Source organism: Nerophis lumbriciformis, linkage group LG36, assembly GCF_033978685.3.
Source record: "Nerophis lumbriciformis linkage group LG36, RoL_Nlum_v2.1, whole genome shotgun sequence".
NCBI lineage: Eukaryota > Metazoa > Chordata > Actinopteri > Syngnathiformes > Syngnathidae > Nerophis > Nerophis lumbriciformis.
The window spans coordinates 23,412,964-23,433,001 of NC_084583.2; the positions used below are offsets into that span (position 1 = coordinate 23,412,964).

Consider the following 20,038-nt stretch of genomic DNA (forward strand, 5'->3'; position numbering starts at 1 on the left):
ATAAACGGAATACAATGATTTGCAAATCCTTTTCAACCCATATTCAATTGAATGCACTACAAAGACAACATATTTGATGTTCAAACTCATAAACTTTATTTTTTTTTTGCAAATAATAATTAACTTAGAATTTCATGGCTGCAACACGTGCCAAAGTAGTTGGGAAAGGGCATGTTCACCACTGTGTTACATGGCCTTTTCTTTTAACAACACTCAAACGATGGAAGGAACTGAGGAAACTAATTGTTGAAGCTTTGAAAGTGGAATTCTTTCCCATTCTTGTTTTATGTAGAGCTTCAGTCGTTCAACAGTCCGGGGTCTCCGCTGTCATATTTTACGCTTCATAATGCGCCACACATTTTCGATGGGAGACAGGTCTGGACTGCAGGCGGCCCAGGAAAGTACCCACACTCTTTTTTTACGAAGCCACGCTGTTGTAACACATGCTGAATGTGGCTTGGCATTGTCTTGCTGAGATAAGCAGGGGCGTCCATGAAAAACACGGCGCTTAGATGGCAGCATATGTTGTTCCAAAACCTGTATGTACCTTTCAGCATTAATGGTACCTTCACAGATGTGTAAGTTACCCATGCCTTGGGCACTAATGCACCCCCATACCATCACACATGCTAGCTTTTGAACTTTGCGTCGATAACAGTCTGGATGGTTCGTTTCCCCTTTGGTCCGGATGACACGATGTTGAATATTTCCAAAAACAATTTGAAATGTGGACTCGTCAGACCACAGAACACTTTTCCACTTTGCATGAGTCCATCTTAGATGATCTCGAGCCCAGAGAAGCCGGCGGCGTTTCTGGATGTTGTTGATAAATGGCTTTCGCTTTGCATAGTAGAGCTTTAACTTGCACTTACAGATGTAGCGACCAACTGTATTTAGTGACAGTGGTTTTCTGAAGTGTTCCTGAGCCCATGTGGTGATATCCTTTTAGAGATTGATGTCGGTTTTTGATACAGTGCCGTCTGAGGGATGGAAGGTCACGGTCATTCAATGTTGGTTTCCGGCCATGCCGCTTACGTGGAGTGATTTCTCCAGATTCTCTGAACCTTTTGATGATGTTATGGACCGTAGACGTTGAAATCCCTAAATGTCTTGCAATTGCACTTTGAGAAACGTTGTTCTTAAACTGTTTGACTATTTGCTCACGCAGTGGTGGACAAAGGGGTGTACCTCGCCCCATCCTTTCTTGTGAAAGACTGAGCATTTTTTTGGGAAGCTGTTTTTATACCCAATCATGGCACCCACCTGTTCCCAATTAGCCTGCACACCTGTGGGATGTTCCAAATAAGTGTTTGATGAGCATTCCTCAACTTTATCAGTATTTATTGCCACCTTTCCCAACTTCTTTGTCACGTGTTGCTGCCATCAAATTCTAAAGTTAATGATTATTTGCAAAAAAAAATAAATAAATGTTTATCAGTTTGAACATCAAATATGTTGTCTTTGTAGCATATTCAACTGAATATGGGTTGAAAATGATTTGCAAATCATTGTATTCCGTTTATATTTACCGTATTTTCCGCACCATAAGCCGCCCTGGGTTATAAGCCGCGCCTTCAATGAACGGCATATTTCAAAACTTTGTCCACCTATAAGCCGCCCCGTGTTGTAAGCCGCATCTAACTGCGCTAAAGGAATGTCAAAAAAACAGTCAGATAGGTCAGTCAAACTTTAATAATATATTAAAAACCAGCGTGATGTGGGCGCGCATGGAGTCGTATATCAACATGGACGGAGCTGCGTGAAAAAAAGCCACCCGGCCTCTTCGCGTAAACTTACCTTAACCACTCGCTCATCTTTTCTTCATCCATCCATCCCTTCGAGTTAGCTTTTATGATGACGCCGGCTGGAAAGGTCTCTTTTGGCAAGGTCTTCCTTTTGAATATCACCATGGGTGGAAGTTTCTGGCCATTAGCATGGCAAGCTAGAACCACAGTGAAGGATGACTTCTCATTCCCTGTGGTGCGAATATTCACCGTACGTGCTCCCGTTGTATCCACAGTGCGGTTCACAGGAATATCAAAAGTCAGTGGAACCTCGTCCATGTTGATAATGTTCTCTGGCCGGATCTTTTTTTCAGCTATCTTGTTTTTACAATATGCACGGAAAGTAGCCAGCTTTTCTTGAAAGTCTTTAGGCAGTTGCTGTGAAATAGTAGTCTGTGTGCGGATGGAGAGATTGCGTCTTTTCATGAACCGGAAACCTGTCGCTTAGTAGGAGCCATTTTGTGGTCTTTACAGATGTAAACACACAAAGGAAATGAAACGTAATATCCGCACTTCTTCTTCTTCTATGGGGGCGGGTGGTTGCTTACAGTAGAAGAAGAAGCGCTTCCTGTTCTATGGGGGCGGGTGCTTACCTTGGCGGTTGCTTGCGTAGAAGAAGAAGCACTTCCTCTTCTACGGGGAAAAAAGATGGCGGCTGTTTACCGTAGTTGCGAGACCGAAACTTTATGAAAATGAATCTTAATATTAATCCATATATAAAGCGCACCGGGTTATAAGCCGTACTGTCAGCTTTTGAGTAAATTTGTGGTTTTTAGGTGCGGCTAATAGTGCGGAAAATAAGGTACATCTAACACAATTTCCCAACTCATATGGAAACGGGGTTTGTACATGTGAACAAAAAACACAAGTGTTTTTAGGTGTAAATGATATCAAAAGTGTAAAACTTAAAAAAAAAAAAAAAGGGCCACACTTCATCTTATATTGCACATTTCAGTTGTTATAACCTTAATGTTCAAAAATCCTCATTTAAACTACTGCTGGTCAAAACAGAATTTTGCCGTCTTGCCTCAGAGACTCAACACAAACGTATAGTGACTTCAAGCAAATTAATTTGATTGCTGCATGTCTCTAGTATGCAAAATATTTTTTTTAAATATAGGAGACTTCGGACTCGTTTGTAGTAAAAATACAAAACAAGCACTGCAGCAAAATGAACTCTCTGATTATATCAACCATAAATGTGTATTATTTTTAAAGGCAACATTTTATATTAGATCTCATTAGGTTGTGAGCTTGTTCCCAGTGTCATGCATGAATATTTGTATTTTCATTAGCAAATGATTATTGTTATTAATATTATATAATGTATGTTTCGTCCTGGTCGTGGAACTGTGGACCAGCTCTATACTCTCGGCAGGGTCCTTGAGGGTGCATGGGAGTTTGCCCAACCAGTCTACATGTGCTTTGTGGACTTGGAGAAGGCATTCGACCGTGTCCCTCGGGAAGTCCTGTGGGGAGTGCTCAGAGAGTATGGGGTATCGGACTGTCTGATTGTGGCGGTCCGCTCCCTGTATGATCAGTGTCAGAGCTTGGTCCGCATTGCCGGCAGTAAGTCGGACACGTTTCCAGTGAGGGTTGGACTCCGCCAAGGCTGCCCTTTGTCACCCATTCTGTTCATAACTTTTATGGACAGAATTTCTAGGCGCAGTCAAGGCGTTGAGGGGATCTGGTTTGGTGGCTGCGGGATTAGGTCTCTGCTTTTTGCAGATGATGTGGTCCTGATGGCTTCATCTGGCCAGGATCTTCAGCTCTCACTGGATCGGTTCGCAGCCGACTGGGATGAGAATCAGCACCTCCAAGTCCGAGTCCATGGTTCTCGCCCGGAAAAGGGTGGAGTGCCATCTCCGGGTTGGGGAGGAGATCTTGCCCCAAGTGGAGGAGTTCAAGTACCTCGGAGTCTTGTTCACGAGTGAGGGAAGAGTGGATGGTGAGATCGACAGGCGGATCGGTGCGGCGTCTTCAGTAATGCGGACGCTGTATCGATCCGTTGTGGTGAAGAAGGAGCTGAGCCGGAAGGCAAAGCTCTCAATTTACCGGTCGATCTACGTTCCCATCCTCACCTATGGTCATGAGCTTTGGGTTATGACCGAAAGGACAAGATCACGGGTACAAGCGGCCGAAATGAGTTTCCTCCGCCGGGTGGCGGGGCTCTCCCTTAGAGATAGGGTGAGAAGCTCTGCCATCCGGGGGGAGCTCAAAGTAAAGCCGCTGCTCCTCCACATCGAGAGGAGCCAGATGAGGTGGTTCGGGCATCTGGTCAGGATGCCACCCGAACGCCTCCCTAGGGAGGTGTTTAGGGCACGTCCGACCGGTAGGAGGCCGCGGGGAAGACCCAGGACACGTTGGGAAGACTATGTCTCCCGGCTGGCCTGGGAACGCCTCGGGGTTCCACAGGAAAAGCTGGACGAAGTGGCTGGGGAGAGGGAAGTCTGGGCTTCCCTGCTTAGGTTGCTGCCCCCGCGACCCGACCTCGGATAAGCGGAAGAAGATGGATGGATGGATGGATTATATAATATTATATTATTCGTTGAAACATGTAACGAGACAGTGACAATGTATAAAATGGGATATTATAACGTTGTAGGTGGTGGCCTGCTGAAGTGTGTCTGGCCAAAGATGTCCCAAATAACATCTTGAGGATGAAACACGAGGTGGGAGAGTTTCCGGTGCAGTTTTTTGGCTCCAAAGATTTTGTATGGACTTATCAGGCCCGAGTGTTCCCTTACATGGAGGGTGACACTCACAACATTGAGAAAATGGGCAAAGGGGCAGACGCGGTGTATAAAAATGGTAAGATACGCTCCTGTGTGTTTGTGTTTTGTTTTTGAATGATGTAAGTAAAGATGGTGTCTTTTTATAGCCCTGACTGAGGCAGCAGAGAGATTCAAAGAGCTGCAAGCAGAAAAGGAGATGAAGCAGCTTCAGGAGGACAGAAAGAACTATAAGAAACCTCCGCCATACAAGCACATAAAGGTGTGCTACGTCACTGATTTGTCATTTTCTTTGCAAAGACAGCGCGTAGTAAATACAAGCACCCATCATTGATCTTTTAGGCAAATAAGCCAATTGGGAAGGTGCAGATCATCACGGCCGACCTATCTGAGATCCCGCGGTGTAACTGCAAGGCGTCGGACGAGAACCCGTGCAGCGTGGATTCGGAGTGCATTAATCGCATGCTGTTGTACGAGTGCCACCCTCAGGTGTGTGCAGCCGGGGAACGATGTCAGAACCAGGCCTTCACGAAACGCCAGTACACGCCCGTGGAGATATTCAGGACACTGTCGCGTGGCTGGGGTTTGCGCGGCGTGTCCGACATCAAGAAGGTAACTGACATTTTCCAACTGTCTCCTTCCCCTTTTAGTAACCATCGTCCCTCATTCACTTTCTTGTTTCTCCGCAGGGAGCTTTTGTGAGCGAATACGTAGGGGAGGTGATTGATGAAGAAGAATGTCGAGCCAGAATTCGTCACGCTCAGGAGAATAACATCTGTAACTTCTACATGCTGACAGTAGACAAGGTAAGATTCTCGACCCACAAACCAAACAAAATGCCACCAGAACGTCCCAATTTTCAGTACCATATTTTCCGCACTATAAGCCGCCCCAGGTTATTAGCCGCACCTTCAATGAACGGCATATTTCAAAACTTTGTCCACCTATAAGCCGCCCCGGGTTATAAGCCGCGCCTACGCTGCGCTAAAGGGAATGTCAAAAAAGGTCAGTCAAACTTTAATAATATATTAAAAACCAGCGTTCTAACAACTCTGTCCCAAAATGTACGCAAATGTGCAATCACAAACATAGTAAAATTCAAAATATTGCAGAGCAATAGCAACATAATGTTGCTCGAACGTTAATGTCACAACACACAAAATAAACATAACGCTCACCTTCTGAAGTTATTCTTCATTCGTAAATCCCTCGAATTCTTCGTCTTCGGTGTCCGAATTGAAAAGTTGGGCAAATGTGAGATCCAAAATGGCCGGTTCCGTCTCGTCGAAGTCATCGGAGTCAGTGTCACTGTTGTCCAGCAGTTCTGTGAATCCTGCCTTCCGGAAAGCTCGGACCACAGTTGTGACCGAAATATCTGCCCAGGCATTTACGATCCACTGGCAGATGTTGGCGTATGTCGTCCGGCGCTGTCTGCCTGTCTTAGTGAAGGTGTGTTCGCCTTCGGTCATCCATTGTTCCCACGCCGTTCGCAGTCGTGATTTGAATGCCCTGTTGACACCAATATCCAGCGGTTGGAGTTCTTTGGTTAATCCACCCGGAATGACGGCGAGTGTTGTATTTGTGTGCTTCACTTGTTTTTTGACACCATCTGTGATGTGGGCGCGCATAGAGTCGTATATCAACATGGACGGAGCTGTGTGAAAAAAGCCACCCGGCCTCTTCGCGTAAACTTTCCTTAACCACTCGCTCATCTTTTCTTCATCCATCCATCCCTTCGAGTTAGCTTTTATGATGACGCCGGCTGGAAAGTTCTCTTTTGGCAAGGTCTTCCTTTTGAATATCACCATGGGTGGAAGTTTCTGGCCATTAGCATGGCAAGCTAGAACCACAGTGAAGGATGACTTCTCATTCCCTGTGGTGCGAATATACGTGCTCCCGTTGTATCAACAGTGCGGTTCACAGGAATATCAAAAGTCAGTGGAACCTCGTCCATGTTGATAATGTTCTCTGGCCGGATCTTTTTTTCAGCTATCTTGTTTTTACAATATGCACGGAAAGTAGCCAGCTTTTCTTTAAAGTCTTTAGGCAGTTGCTGTGAAATAGTAATCCGTGTGCGGATGGAGAGATTGCGTCTTTTCATGAACCGGAAACACCAAGAAGCACCACCTTTAAAATCATCCAGGTGAAGTTCGCTTGCTAGCGCTGTTGCCTTCATTCGAATAGTGATGGTGCTGACACTTCTGCTTGCTGCTCTCTGCTCAACAACCCACTGTTCGAGTTTGTCCTCCAACAGTAGCCATCTTGCTTTGTTCCCTCGGAAACTCTGTTTTGTCTTCTTTACCTGGCGCAGGTCATCTTCTTGCTTCCTCCACCTACGCACCATTGATTCATTTATGTTATATTCTCTTGCTGCTGCTCTATTTCCGTGTTCTTCGGCATGACTTATTGCCTTAAGTTTAAATTCTGCGTTATACGCGTGTCGCTTAGTAGGAGCCATTTTGTGGTCTGGTCTTTACAGATGTAAACACACAAAGGAAATGAAACGAAAATCCGCGCGCTTCTTCTGCTTCTACTTGGGCGGGTGGTTGCTTACAGTAGAAGAAGAAGCGCTTCCTGTTCTATGGGGGCGGGTGCTTACCTTGGCGGTTGCTTGCGTAGAAGAAGAAGCGCTTCCTGTTCTACCGGGAAAAAAGATGGCGGCTGTTTACCGTAGTTTGCGAGATCGAAACTTTATGAAAATGAATCGTAATATTAATCCATATATAAGGCGCACCGGGTTAAAAGCCGCACTGTCAGCTTTTGAGTAAATTTGTGGTTTTTAGGTGCGGCTAATAGTGCGGAAAATACGGTAGTTTCAGTGGCATGCTTGTGGAAGGTGGAGCTAAACGCGCTCTTTTTTTTATTTTTATGGCGGACTTTGTGGATTTGGGGTTTTAGGGGACGTTTACATGACACCAACGGCTCACATGACAACAGCATTTTGGACCGTGAAAATGCAAATACATGTTTTTATGTCCTTTTTCGTGTAAACGCAAAAAACTAAAAAACTAAAAACTAAGGTGCCCTTCAAAACGACCCAAAATCACAATAATCCTTAACTTTAACAACCATATAAAGTTAAAGTACCAATGATTGTCACACACTCACTAGATGTGGTGAGATTATCCTCTGCATTTGATAAATAATTTTTGGTGATTTAACCCCCAATTCCAACCCTTGATGCTGAGTGCCAAGCAGGGAGGTAATGGCTCCCATTTTTATAGTCTTTGGTATGAGTAGGTAAGTACCAAGTCATTGTTTTGCAAGTCACAAGTAAGTCTCAAGTCTTTGCCCTCAAGTCCGAGTCAAGTCCCGAGTCAAGACAGGCAAGCCCCGAGTCAAGTCCAAAGTCAACACTGGAAAGTCTCAAGTCAAGTCCTAAGTCCTGCATTTTAGTTTCGAGTCCTTTCAAGTCCTTTTAACCACAGACTAATATATTAACACAGATTGTGTATGCTTTTCAAACGCTGTATTTATTTATTAAAACAAGTGCATTTTAAATTGCAGGAAAGAAAATTGTGCTGACATTGCACTTTATAATAGCACTATTAACCAGTCATTTTAAACATTAACTCATTCCTTTACAGAACAAACACATTGAAAAATAAAGTGCAAATGTACTTATTTGTACAAAAGTGTTAACATTGAAAAAACATGACATATACGTGTCCTGAGCAAGACACTTCACCCTTGCTCCTGATGGGTGCTGGTTAGCGCCTTGCATGGCAGCTCCCTCCATCAGTGTGTGAATGTGTGTGTGAATGGGTAAATGTGGAAGTAGTGTCAAAGCGCTTTGAGTACCTTGAAGGTAGAAAAGCGCTATACAAGTACAACCCATTTATCATTTATAACAAAAAAGTTGTACTTTTTATATGTCAGGGCCCTATGCTGCATTGCATTTGCAAAAGACCAAATTAGCCAAGAGTCTGTCAGTCATTTGTGCACGATGGGGGCGTAGTATGATGCCACCATGGCTGAAAACTCGCTCCACTGGAGCACTGGAGGCAGGCACTGCCAAGACTCTCATGGCCACTCGGAACAGTGAAGGAAGAGTCTTCATGTTCAATGCCCAGAACAAAAGGGGGGAGAGAGTTGTTTTGGGTTGGTGCACTACTTGTAAGTGTATCTTGTGTTTTTTATGTTGATTTAATTAAAAAAAGAAAAAAAGAAAATTATTTCTTGTGCGGCCCGATACCAATCGATCCACGGACCAGTACCGGGCCGTGGCCCGGTGGTTGGGGACCACTGAGGTAAACAACCAACAGTATGTCAGAAAGCTAGCTAAAACGGTACACATATTCATAATATAGTATACATTTTAACTGACCTTTATTTTACTATTTTTGTCTTTTTTTAGGTGGCTAAAATACGCGGTGCTGCTGACCGCCGTCTAACGTTACGTGTGATATATTGACTAACGTAACCCTGCTTAAAAAAAATCACTGAACAAAAAGTATGAATAAGGTAGTGAACTGCAACAGATTCCCGTGTTTGCAATAACGTTATAACGTTAGCAGTGAGTTTACAGCCTCACTGATTTAACTACACAGCAAATAAAAGTCACGTTACTTAGCCAATAAACGTTATCTTACATTCAAAACTTACCGTTCTTTGTGCAACTTCAAATGCCGGACGAAGTTGGAAGTTGTTGCCTCTCCATCAGTCATTTTCGAACCGCATGTGTTGCATACTGCAAACCGTTTTGTGTTGACCACCTCGTAATTTTTATACCCAAACGAAATTATTTTAGGTATCATTTTTTGTTCACTGGCGTGTGGTTTGGACATGTCTTCTTCGTTGGTTGTCCTGCAATTTGATTGGATGAATGCTGTGTGATGAAAACAAAGTAGATCTAATTTGATTGGCTGTTGTACTGAGAGCACACCAGCTGACACACGCAACGCTGATAGACAAGTACACAATGAAAAATACGGAGCGCTCCCGAATAACTTTTTCATCTTTGGGTTTTGGGGAAAGTAGCAAGTCATGTCAAGTCATGTCAATTCAAAAGGCTCAAGTCCAAGTGAAGTCACAAGTCATTGATGTTAAAGTCTAAGTCGAGTTGCAAGTCTTTTTACATTTTGTCAAGTCGAGTCTAAAGTCATCAAATTCATGACTCGAGTCTGACTCGAGTCCAAGTCATGTGACTCGAGTCCACACCTCTGGTAAGTACTTATAGAACCTTTACTCTTTACTTTGTAGTGCACGCTATAATAGCTGTAAATACTTCATTATTGGCTGGCAGATTGGTGATTAATTGGACACCTTCACAATAAAAGTCCTCTCTTCATCTCTGCTGGCACACATTTTGCAGATTTTTTTAGCCTTATTTGCAGGGCTGCACTTTTCAAAGAAAGGAACAAATGTTTCTGTTTTTACCAGGTCATTGTCCTGTACTTACCCTATCAGTTCATAACGCACTTGTAATATGCTTTTTATAAACCTTATTTTGTTGCAGGACCGAATCATAGATGCTGGACCCAAAGGGAACCAGGCTCGCTTCATGAATCATAGCTGCCAACCAAACTGTGAAACTCAGAAATGGACTGTGAACGGGGACACCCGTGTTGGACTGTTTGCACTACAAGACATCCCAGAAGGTTCTGCAACTGACTCACTGTGGTAGTGTGCACTGTGTAAAACATCAACTTGACCCAGTCTTTCCTTTTAGGTGTGGAGTTGACTTTCAACTATAACTTGGAGTGTCTCGGTAACGGCAAGACCGCCTGTAAATGTGGAGCACCCAACTGCAGCGGCTTCCTTGGTGTTCGACCGAAGGTACAAATTTGACCTCGATTTCAGCGCTATTAGAAATGGGTGACCTGTTAGACACATGCGAATAGGCGTTAAAGCAGGGGTCTCAGACAGAGACGTTATTTTGCGGCCCGCACCTTAATATATGAAATATATTAATATGAAAATGTAATGTTAGTGCGGCCCGCGAGTTTTCTATGAATGGCGCTTGACAGCGTCATACTTTCCAACCCTCACGATTTTTCCGGGAGACTCCCGAATTTCAGGGCAACCATTCTCTCGAATGTCTGCCGATTTTAACCCAAAACAACAATAATAAGGGTGTGCCGTGATGGCACTGCCTTTAGCACCCTCTACAACAGGGGTGCTCATTACGTCGATCGCGAGCTACCGGTCGATCTCGGAGGGTGTGTCAGTCGATCACCAGCCAGCCATTAAAAAAATAGTCCTAAAAATGAGCGATCATAAATCTTCACTATGACGTCACTTTCGTCACTTGATTGACATTCACGGCACCCGAGGGTCTTCTGAGATGACGCTGGCTGCTGCCAGCTCATTAAAATTACCGACTGGAAGGCGAGAAACACTTTATTTCAACAGACTCTGGCGCCGTACCTGTCGTCAAAACTCCAAAGACCGACTGCACAGTTGCACAATAAAAGCGCTGCTTCATCCTGCCTGCGCTACCAAAATAAGAGTCTCAGAAAGCTCGCGTGCACAAGCTAGCAAGCTACGGAGTTTGCCAACAATGTATTTCTTGTAAAGTGTATACAAAGGAGTACGGAAGCTGGACAAATAAGATGCCAAAAACCAACCACTTTCATGTGGTACTGGACAGAAAGGAGGACTTTTTTTCTCCTCCATTCGAACATGCGGACGTTTTTAGCACCACTGTCTGATTCCAATCAATGCAAGTCATCAGAATCAGGTAATACACCAACTTATATTCTTGTCTTCATGAAAGAAAGGAATCTATATGTGTTAAACATGCTTGTATTATCTCTAAACACTTTCAACTTATTAACAGTATTAACTATATGTGTTAAACATGCTTGTATTATCTTTAAACACCTTTAACTTATTACCAATATTAACTATAAGTGTTAAACATGCTTGTATTATCTTTAAACACCTTTAACTTGTTAACAATATTAACTGTGTTAAACATTCTTGTATTATTAAACACCTTTAATTTATTAACAATATTAACTATATGTGTTAAACATGCTTGCATTATCACTAAACATCTTTAACTTGTTAACAATATTAACTATATGTGTTAAACATGTTTGCATTATCTTTAAACACCTTTAATTTGTTAACAATATTAACTATATGTGTTAAACATGCTTGTATTATCATTAAACACCTTTAACTTGTTAACAATATTAACTATATGTATTAAACATACTTGTATTTTCATTAAACACCTTTAATGTATTAACAATATTAACTATATGTGTTAAACATGCTTGCATTACCATTAAACACCTTTAACTTATTAACAAAAACATATATTTCATAAATAAGTAAATATAAATGATATATATGAATGAGGTAGATCCCCACGACTTGATCAATTGAAAAGTAGCTCGCCTGCAGAAAAAGTGTGAGCACCCCTGCTCTACAACCTGTACAAACAGCGTGCCGGCCCAGTCACATGTTGTATTTGGCTTCTGTACACACACGTAAGTGACTGCAAGACATACTTGATCAACAGCCACACAGGTCACACTGAGGGTGGCCATATAAACAACTTTAACACTGTTACAACTATGGGCCACACTGTGAACCCACACCAAACAAGAATAACAAACACATTTCGGGAGAACATCCGCACCGTAACACAACAGAACAAATACCCAGAATCACATGCAGCCCTAACTCTTCTGGGCTATAGCTCTGCCCCCACACACATCAACTGGGTTGGGTTGGGGGGGGCAAAGTTTGGTGGTAGCGAGGGTGTATATTGTAGCCCGGAAGAGTTGAGCTGCAAGGTGTCCTGGGTATTTGTTCTGTTGTGTTTATGTTGTGTTACGGTGCGGATGTTCTCCCGAAATGTGTTTGTCATTCTTGTTTGGTGTGGGTTCACAGTGTGGCGCATATTTGTAACAGTGGTAAAGTTGTTTATACGGCCACCCTCAGTGTGACCTGTATGGCTGTTGACCAAGTATGTCTTGCAGTCACTTACGTGTGTCTGCAGAAGCCTCATACAACATTTGACTGGGCCGGCACGCTGTTTGTATGGTGAAAACCAGTGACGTGCGGTGAGGTTGATGGCTGGTGAGGCACTGACTTCATCACAGTCAGATTTACAAACATATGAACCCTAAAGAGTATCTTATTCACCATTTGATTGGCAGCAGTTAACGGGTTATGTTTAAAAGCTCATACCAGCATTCTTCCCTGCTTGGCACTCAGCATCAAGGCTTGGAATTGGGGGTTAAATCACCAACAATTATTCCCGGGCGCGGCGCCGCTACTGCCCACTGCTCCCCTCACCTCCCAGGGGGTGATCAAGGGGATGGGTCAAATGCAGAGAATAATTTCACCACACCTCGTGTGTGTGTGACAATCATTGGTACTTTAACTTAACTTTAACTTTACACATACAAACTGTAGCACACAAAAAAGCACATTTAATAAAACAAATGTTATTATGGTCTTACCTTTACTTACAAATGAAGTCCATGCGCCGCAACTAAAGCCCTCACTTCAACTTTCCACGTGCAAGATTGAATCTATTTAAAAAAGTGTAACCGAGGGTTTATAAATGTCGCCTATACTGTATGAAACTACAAAATAACAAACACGGAGGCTCCAGTTTACACGAGGACCACTTTATTTACCTTCTTTCAAAAACTTCCGCTCCACCCCATGTCATCACTTCCGCTCTTAGCGCCTTCAAAATAAGAGCTCGAGGCATATACTGTATAACAGCGCATAACAGGAACTTAACATCACAAAGAGGAAAGCCCATGAAAATAGGTTACAAAAGTTATTTAATAAGAAGCCAAAAAGTGCAAAAACAATAATGTTCATGTTGGAGGAGTTGTGAATTAGATACACCTGCAGTCTGCAGGTGTACCTAATGTTGTGGCCCTGCAGTCATTCACAACTCCTCCAACACGAACATTATTGTTTTTGCACTTTTTGGCTTCTTATGGAATAACTGTTTTAAATAGATTCAATCTTGCACGTGGAAAGTTTAAGTGTGGGCTTTAGTTGATATAACAATTCTACGGCGGGGGTGCAGGAGGCGGGGCTACTTGAGCCTCAGCCAGTGCGTCTTTTGCAGCCGTTTTATGATCGCTCAGCACAAGAAATACGTTACACATATACAGTTGTTGACAAAATACACTGTAAAATACATTATATACCTCAGCTAACTAAACTATGGAAATGTATAATATAATTCATATAGCAATACGGTCTCACTGCACAGCAGGCCAGCAGTTAGCCGAGTCCGGAATCCATGTTGAGGCACTGAGTGACGTGCCTCAACTGGCTGCTGTTCACCGCACCGTCTCTTCTCAGTATTTGAACGGCAAATGTGAAAATTCAGCGATTTTGAATAAAAATAATCTAAAACTGGTGAAGTTAAATGGAAAATAACTTTATAGTATACCGTATTTTCCGCACCATAAGGCGCCCTGGGTTATAAGCCGCGCCTTCAATGAACGGCATATTTCAAAACTTTGTCCACCTATAAGCCGCCCCGTGTTGTAAGCCGCATCTAACTGCGCTAAAGGAATGTCAAAAAAACAGTCAAATAGGTCAGTCAAACTTTAATAATATATTAAAACCCAGCGTGATGTGGGCGCGCATGGAGTCGTATATCAACATGGACGGAGCTGCGTGAAAAAAGCCACCCGGCCTCTTCGCGTAAACTTACCTTAACCACTCGCTCATCTTTTCTTCATCCAGCCATCCCTTCGAGTTAGCTTTTATGATGACGCCGGCTGGAAAGGTCTTCCTTTTGAATATCACCATGGGTGGAAGTTTCTGGCCATTAGCATGGCAAGCTAGAACCACAGTGAAGGATGACTTCTCATTCCCTGTGGTGCGAATATTCACCGTACGTGCTCCCGTTGTATCCACAGTGCGGTTCACAGGAATATCAAAAGTCAGTGGAACCTCGTCCATGTTGATAATGTTCTCTGGCCGGATCTTTTTTTCAGCTATCTTGTTTTTACAATATGCACGGAAAGTAGCCAGCTTTTCTTGAAAGTCTTTAGGCAGTTGCTGTGAAATAGTAGTCCGTGTGCGGATGGAGAGATTGCGTCTTTTCATGAACTGGATCCCTGTCGCTTAGTAGGAGCCATTTTGTGGTCTTTACAGATGTAAACACACAAAGGAAATGAAACGTAATATCCGCGCGCTTTTTCTTCTTCTACGCGGGCGGGTGGTTGCTTACAGTAGAAGAAGAACCGCTTCCTGTTCTATGGGGGCGGGTGCTTACCTTGGCGGTTGCTTGCGTAGAAGAAGAAGCACTTCCTCTTCTACGGGAAAAAAAGATGGCGGCTGTTTACCGTAGTTGCGAGACCGAAACTTTATGAAAATGAATCTTAATATTAATCCATATATAAAGCGCACCGGGTTAAAAGCCGCACTGTCAGCTTTTGAGTAAATTTGTGGTTTTTAGGTGCGGCTAATAGTGCGGAAAATACGGTAATCACTGGATACATATAACAATTTAATTAATTTTTTTTCTTTTTACATTTTTTTTCTTTCCATGATGGCAGGTGAGCCCCCGCCTCACCTGCCTCTAGTGACTGCACGTCACTGGTGAAAAAGCGGACGCGACGACAGGTTGTAGAGGACGTTAAAGGCAGTGCTATCACGGCACGCCCTTAATATTGTTGTCCGGGTGAAAATCGGGAGAATGTTTGCCCCGGGAGATTGTCGGGAGGGGCACTGAAATTCGAGTCTCCCGGAAAAATCGGGATGGTTGGCAAGTGTGTTGCTAGGGCGGGATAGTCATTCAAAGAAGGTGAATTCATTAAAAAGTGCATGTTAGATTTTTTTAAGAAATCTTTTCTTGCGGCCCAGCCTCACCCAGTTTCTGCATCCAGTGGCCCCCAGGTAAATTGAGTTTGACACCCCTGCTTTAAAGGAAACAAAACCCCATTTTCGGCACTTGCATCTTGCTCTTTGCTGTCCTTCCATTCAGAACCAGCCGCCGGCTGAGAAAATGAAGGAAGGAAAGAGGCGCGTGTCCATGAAGAAGAAGACCAAGCAAGAGGTGACCAAAGAAAGGGAGGATGAGTGCTTCAGCTGTGGCGATGGCGGCCAGATCGTGTCATGTAAGAAGCCTGGTTGCCCGAAGGTCTACCATGCTGACTGTTTGAACCTGGCCAAGAGGCCTGCAGGCAAGTAGAGCTGTTACTATGATGTGAAATCCACACCAGCGTGCAGACAGGTAATTAAATGCCTGACCACATCTGTGCTAGCTAAAATACACTGCTTTGAAATATCTTATTGGGGGTTGACGGACAGTAAGTCAACTTGTCAAAGGTTTTCTGACGAAATGTCACCTCGTTGATCCAAATCGATGAAGACTTTAAGGAATAACATACAGTTGTTGTGTGTGTATTTGGGATCTGCATAAGTCTGGGAAATTTTAAATCAAACGATGGAGGCATGGCGGAGATTTTTTTCTAAACAATCTTGCTTTCCTTCATACTTCCTCCAAACGGTTTGTTTGCAACTATCCCAATTTGTGACGTTTTCCTCATTGGTGACGTCGGCGTATATCTCCATATATGGTAAAGTTTTACCTGAAGAGCTTTCCGCAAGTCTGTCATTGTAGTCTATGCTCTAGTCCAGGGGTCGGCAACCTTTACCAGTCAAAGAGCCATTTTGACCAGTTTTACAAATTAAAGAAAACAATGGGAGCCACAAAAATCTTTTGAAATTTAAAATGAAATAACACTACATACAAAGTTTTTTTTCTTGCTTTGTGCTATGTATAAACCAAGGGTCTCAGACACGCGGCCCACACCTTTATATGACAATTGAATGTTAGTGCGGCCCACGGGTTTAATATGAGTGGCGCGAGACAGCGTCATACTTGTCAACCCTCTCGATTTTTTCGGCAGACTACGAATTTCAAGGCAACTGTTCTCTCGAACGTGCCGTGATGGTACAGCATTTAGCGCCCACTACACCCAGCGTGCCGGCCCAGCCACACGTTGTATGTGGCTTCTGCTTGCTCACGAAAGTGACAGCAAGGCATACTTGGTCAACAACCACACAGGTTACACTGACGGTGGCGGTATAAAAAACTTTAACACTCTTACTAATAATGCGCCACACTGTGAACCCACACCAAACAAGAATGACAAACACATTTTGGTAGAACATCCAAACACAACAGAACAAATACCCAGAACCCCTTGCAGCACTAACTCTTACGGGACGCTACAATATACACCCCCCGCTACCACCAACCCCACCCTCTTGCTCTGATTAATGCTTTACACACTCTTGGCATTCTCTCGCTGAGCTTCAAGCACACCTGTGAAGTGACAACCATTTCAGGTGACTACCTCTTGAAGCTCATCGAGAGAATGCCAAGAGTGTGCGAAAAAGTCGTCAGAGCAAAGGGTGGCTATTTTGAAGAAACTAGAATATAAAACATGTTTTCAGTTATTTCACCTTTTTTTGTTAAGTACATAAGTCCACATGTGTTCATTCATAGTTTTGATACCTTCAGTGACAATCTACAATGTATATATATATATATATATATATATATATATATATACATATATATATATATATATATATATATATATATATATGTATATATATATATATATATATATATATATATATATGTATAGGGCAGCACGGCGGAAGAGGGGTTAGTGCGTCTGCCTCACAATACGAAGGTCCTGAGTAGGCGTGAGTTCAATCCCGGCCTCGGGATCTTTCTGTATGGAGTTTGCATGTTCTCCCCGTGACTGCGTGGGTTCCCTCCGGGTACTCCCACTTCCAAAGACATGCACCTGGGGATAGGTTGATTGGCAACACTAAATGGTCCCTAGTGTGTGGATGTGAGTGTGAATGTTGTCTGTCTATCTGTGTTGGCCCTGCGATGAGGTGGCGACTTGTCCAGGGTGTACCCCGCCTTCCGCCCGATTGTAGCTGAGATAGGCTCCAGCACCCTCCGCGACCCCGAAGGGAAATAAGCGGTAGAAAATGGATGGATGTATGTATATATATATATATATATATATATATACATGTGTGTATATATATATATATATATATATATATATATATATATATATATATATATCAGTGACGTGCGGTGAGGTTGATGGCTGGTGAGGCACTGACTTCATCACAGTCAGATTTGCAAACATATGAACCCTAAAGAGTATCTTATTCGCCATTTGATTGGCAGCAGTTAACGGGTTATGTTTAAAAGCTCATACCAGCATTCTTCCCTGCTTGGCACTCAGCATCAAGGCTTGGAATTGGGGGTTAAATCACCAAAAATGATTCCCGGGCGCGGCGCCGCTGCTGCCCACTGCTCCCCTCACCTCCCAGGGGGTGATCAAGGGGATGGGTCAAATCTAGAGGACACATTTCACCACACCTAGTGTGTGTGTGACAATCATTGGTACTTTAACTTAACTTTAACTTTACACATACAAACTGTAGCACACAAAAAAGCACATTTAAAAAAAATTTTTTTTTATTATGGTCTTACCTTTACTTATAAATGAAGTCCATGCGCCGCTCCTTTTGAACAAAAGCATCGATCACTTGTTCATAGAAGTCTTCTTTATCTTTCTTCAGTTTTAAAAGTCTCTTTGTCTCGATGGAGATCTTCCTTTAATTATTACCTCCTGCTTCCATTGAAAGTCCAGTTTAGAAAACTGTTTTATTTTAGATATGTAATCCTCCATGTTAAAAGTCCAGGCGAGAGGAAAAAATAAACGATCGCTAACTGTTGCTGCTTGTTGTCACTTCTTCTGCAGCCGAGTACTCGCAGAAATTATCTCTGGGATCACTAGCGCCATCTACCACCAGGAGGCGGGATTACTGCGAGCCTCAGCCAGTGCGTCTTCGCAGCCGTTTTATGATTGCTCAGCACAATAAATATGTTACACACATAAAGTTGCTGACAAAATACGCTGTACATTATATACCTCAGCTAACTAAACTATGGAAATGTATAATATAATTCATATAGCAATACAGTCTCACTGCACAGCAGGCCAGCAGTTAGCCGAGTCATTGCGCAATCCATGGTGAGGCTCAACTGGCTGCTGACTCACCGCAAGTCTCTTCTCAGCATTTGAACGGCAAATGTGAAAATTCAGCGATTTTGAATAAAAATAATCTAAAACTAGTGAAGTTAAATGGAAAATAACTTTATAGTATAATCACTGGATACATATAACAATTTAATTTTTTATTTTTTTTCTATTTACATTTTTTTTCTTTCCATGATGGCACGTGAGGCCCCGCCTCACCTGCCTCCCCTGACTGCACGTCACTGAGATATATGTGTATATATATATATATATATATATATATATATATATTAGAGATGTGCGGTTTGCGGACACAACCGCGGATTATCCGCAGGTCGGGCGGTTGAAATAAAAAAAAATTAGATTTTAAATAGATTCAGGCGGGTGGCAGTTAAACCAATTGGGAAATATATATACATAGTTAAATGTTGTTACCCACATACGAAAAACGAGCAGGCACCTGCAGCATATGCCACAACAGAAGAAAAAAAAAAAAAAGATGGCAACACCGGCAGCAAACGTGGTACACGACAAACTAAAAAAGGGAATACTAAAGACCAGGGGAAAAAAAGGCCAGAAAAGTTCAGCGTGGACTCATTTTTATGAGGTTGTAAATCAGGACGATAGTAATGCTGGCTACGTGATTTGCAAGAGCTGCGACGCTGTTTATGTCTACGACAGTCACAAAACCGGGACATCTAACATTGGTGCGTCACATTTGTGCAAAACCCCGAACCTCCACAAACACCCTGAGCATGAGCAGTTTCGTCCGCCGTGATCCCAGAAGAGTGCCACAGGATGTTAAAACAAGTTGGAACGCATCTGCCTGCAGCAGTTGGAGTGGCGCGAGCGCGCTTGGAGGTGGGCTCAGCGCGGCTCCCAGATGATTGCGCACTGGTGTGCGTCTGGGCCGTGACAGCGTGGCACGCATTGAATGTCTCTGCTGAATTGGATCAGTCTCCTTTCTTTAACAGGCAAAAGCTTTATAACCTCACTAATGCCTTGCATCGTCTATATTAGATATATAACAACGGGCGGGTGCGGTTTTGATTAAATGTTAGTTCAGGTGGATGGCGGATGGGTGACGACTTTTGTGATGCGGTTGCGGATGAAATAATTGCCTATCCGCGCATCTCTAATATATATATATATATATATATATATATATATATATGTATGTGTGGGGAAAAAATCACAAGACTATTTCATCTCTACAGGCCTGTTTCATGAGGGGGGGTACCCTCAATCATCAGGAGATTTTAATGGGAGCATTCGCATACCATGGTTTATATAGGGCACAGAGTGGGTGGGTACAGGCTGGCCTAGGGGCGTGGTGATTGGCTCATGTGTTACCTAGGAGGTGTTTCCGTCTATGGCGGCATGTTGTTACAATTTCGCTGCGCTTGTTGAGGGATGACAGGTCTGGACGGTAAATAATAAACAGTTTCTCTTTCAAGCATAGGTTGCATCTTTTATTACCACTATTGTAAGGTGT

General features: G+C 43.1%; 1 protein-coding gene across 4 annotated transcripts in view; it reads left to right on the plus strand.

Moving 5' to 3' along the window:
• Positions 1–20,038, plus strand: part of nsd1a (nuclear receptor binding SET domain protein 1a) — a 91,050-nt gene that overhangs the window by 68,823 nt on the left and 2,189 nt on the right. For all 4 annotated transcript variants that reach the window (XM_061930587.2, XM_061930589.2, XM_072912501.1 and 1 more), the window contains 7 exons: positions 4,390–4,595; positions 4,666–4,778; positions 4,859–5,128; positions 5,206–5,322; positions 9,975–10,116; positions 10,188–10,294; positions 15,444–15,642. In XM_061930587.2, the coding sequence (XP_061786571.2) occupies positions 4,390–4,595; positions 4,666–4,778; positions 4,859–5,128; positions 5,206–5,322; positions 9,975–10,116; positions 10,188–10,294; positions 15,444–15,642 (1,154 nt within the window). The remainder of the gene's footprint in view (positions 1–4,389; positions 4,596–4,665; positions 4,779–4,858; positions 5,129–5,205; positions 5,323–9,974; positions 10,117–10,187; positions 10,295–15,443; positions 15,643–20,038) is intronic.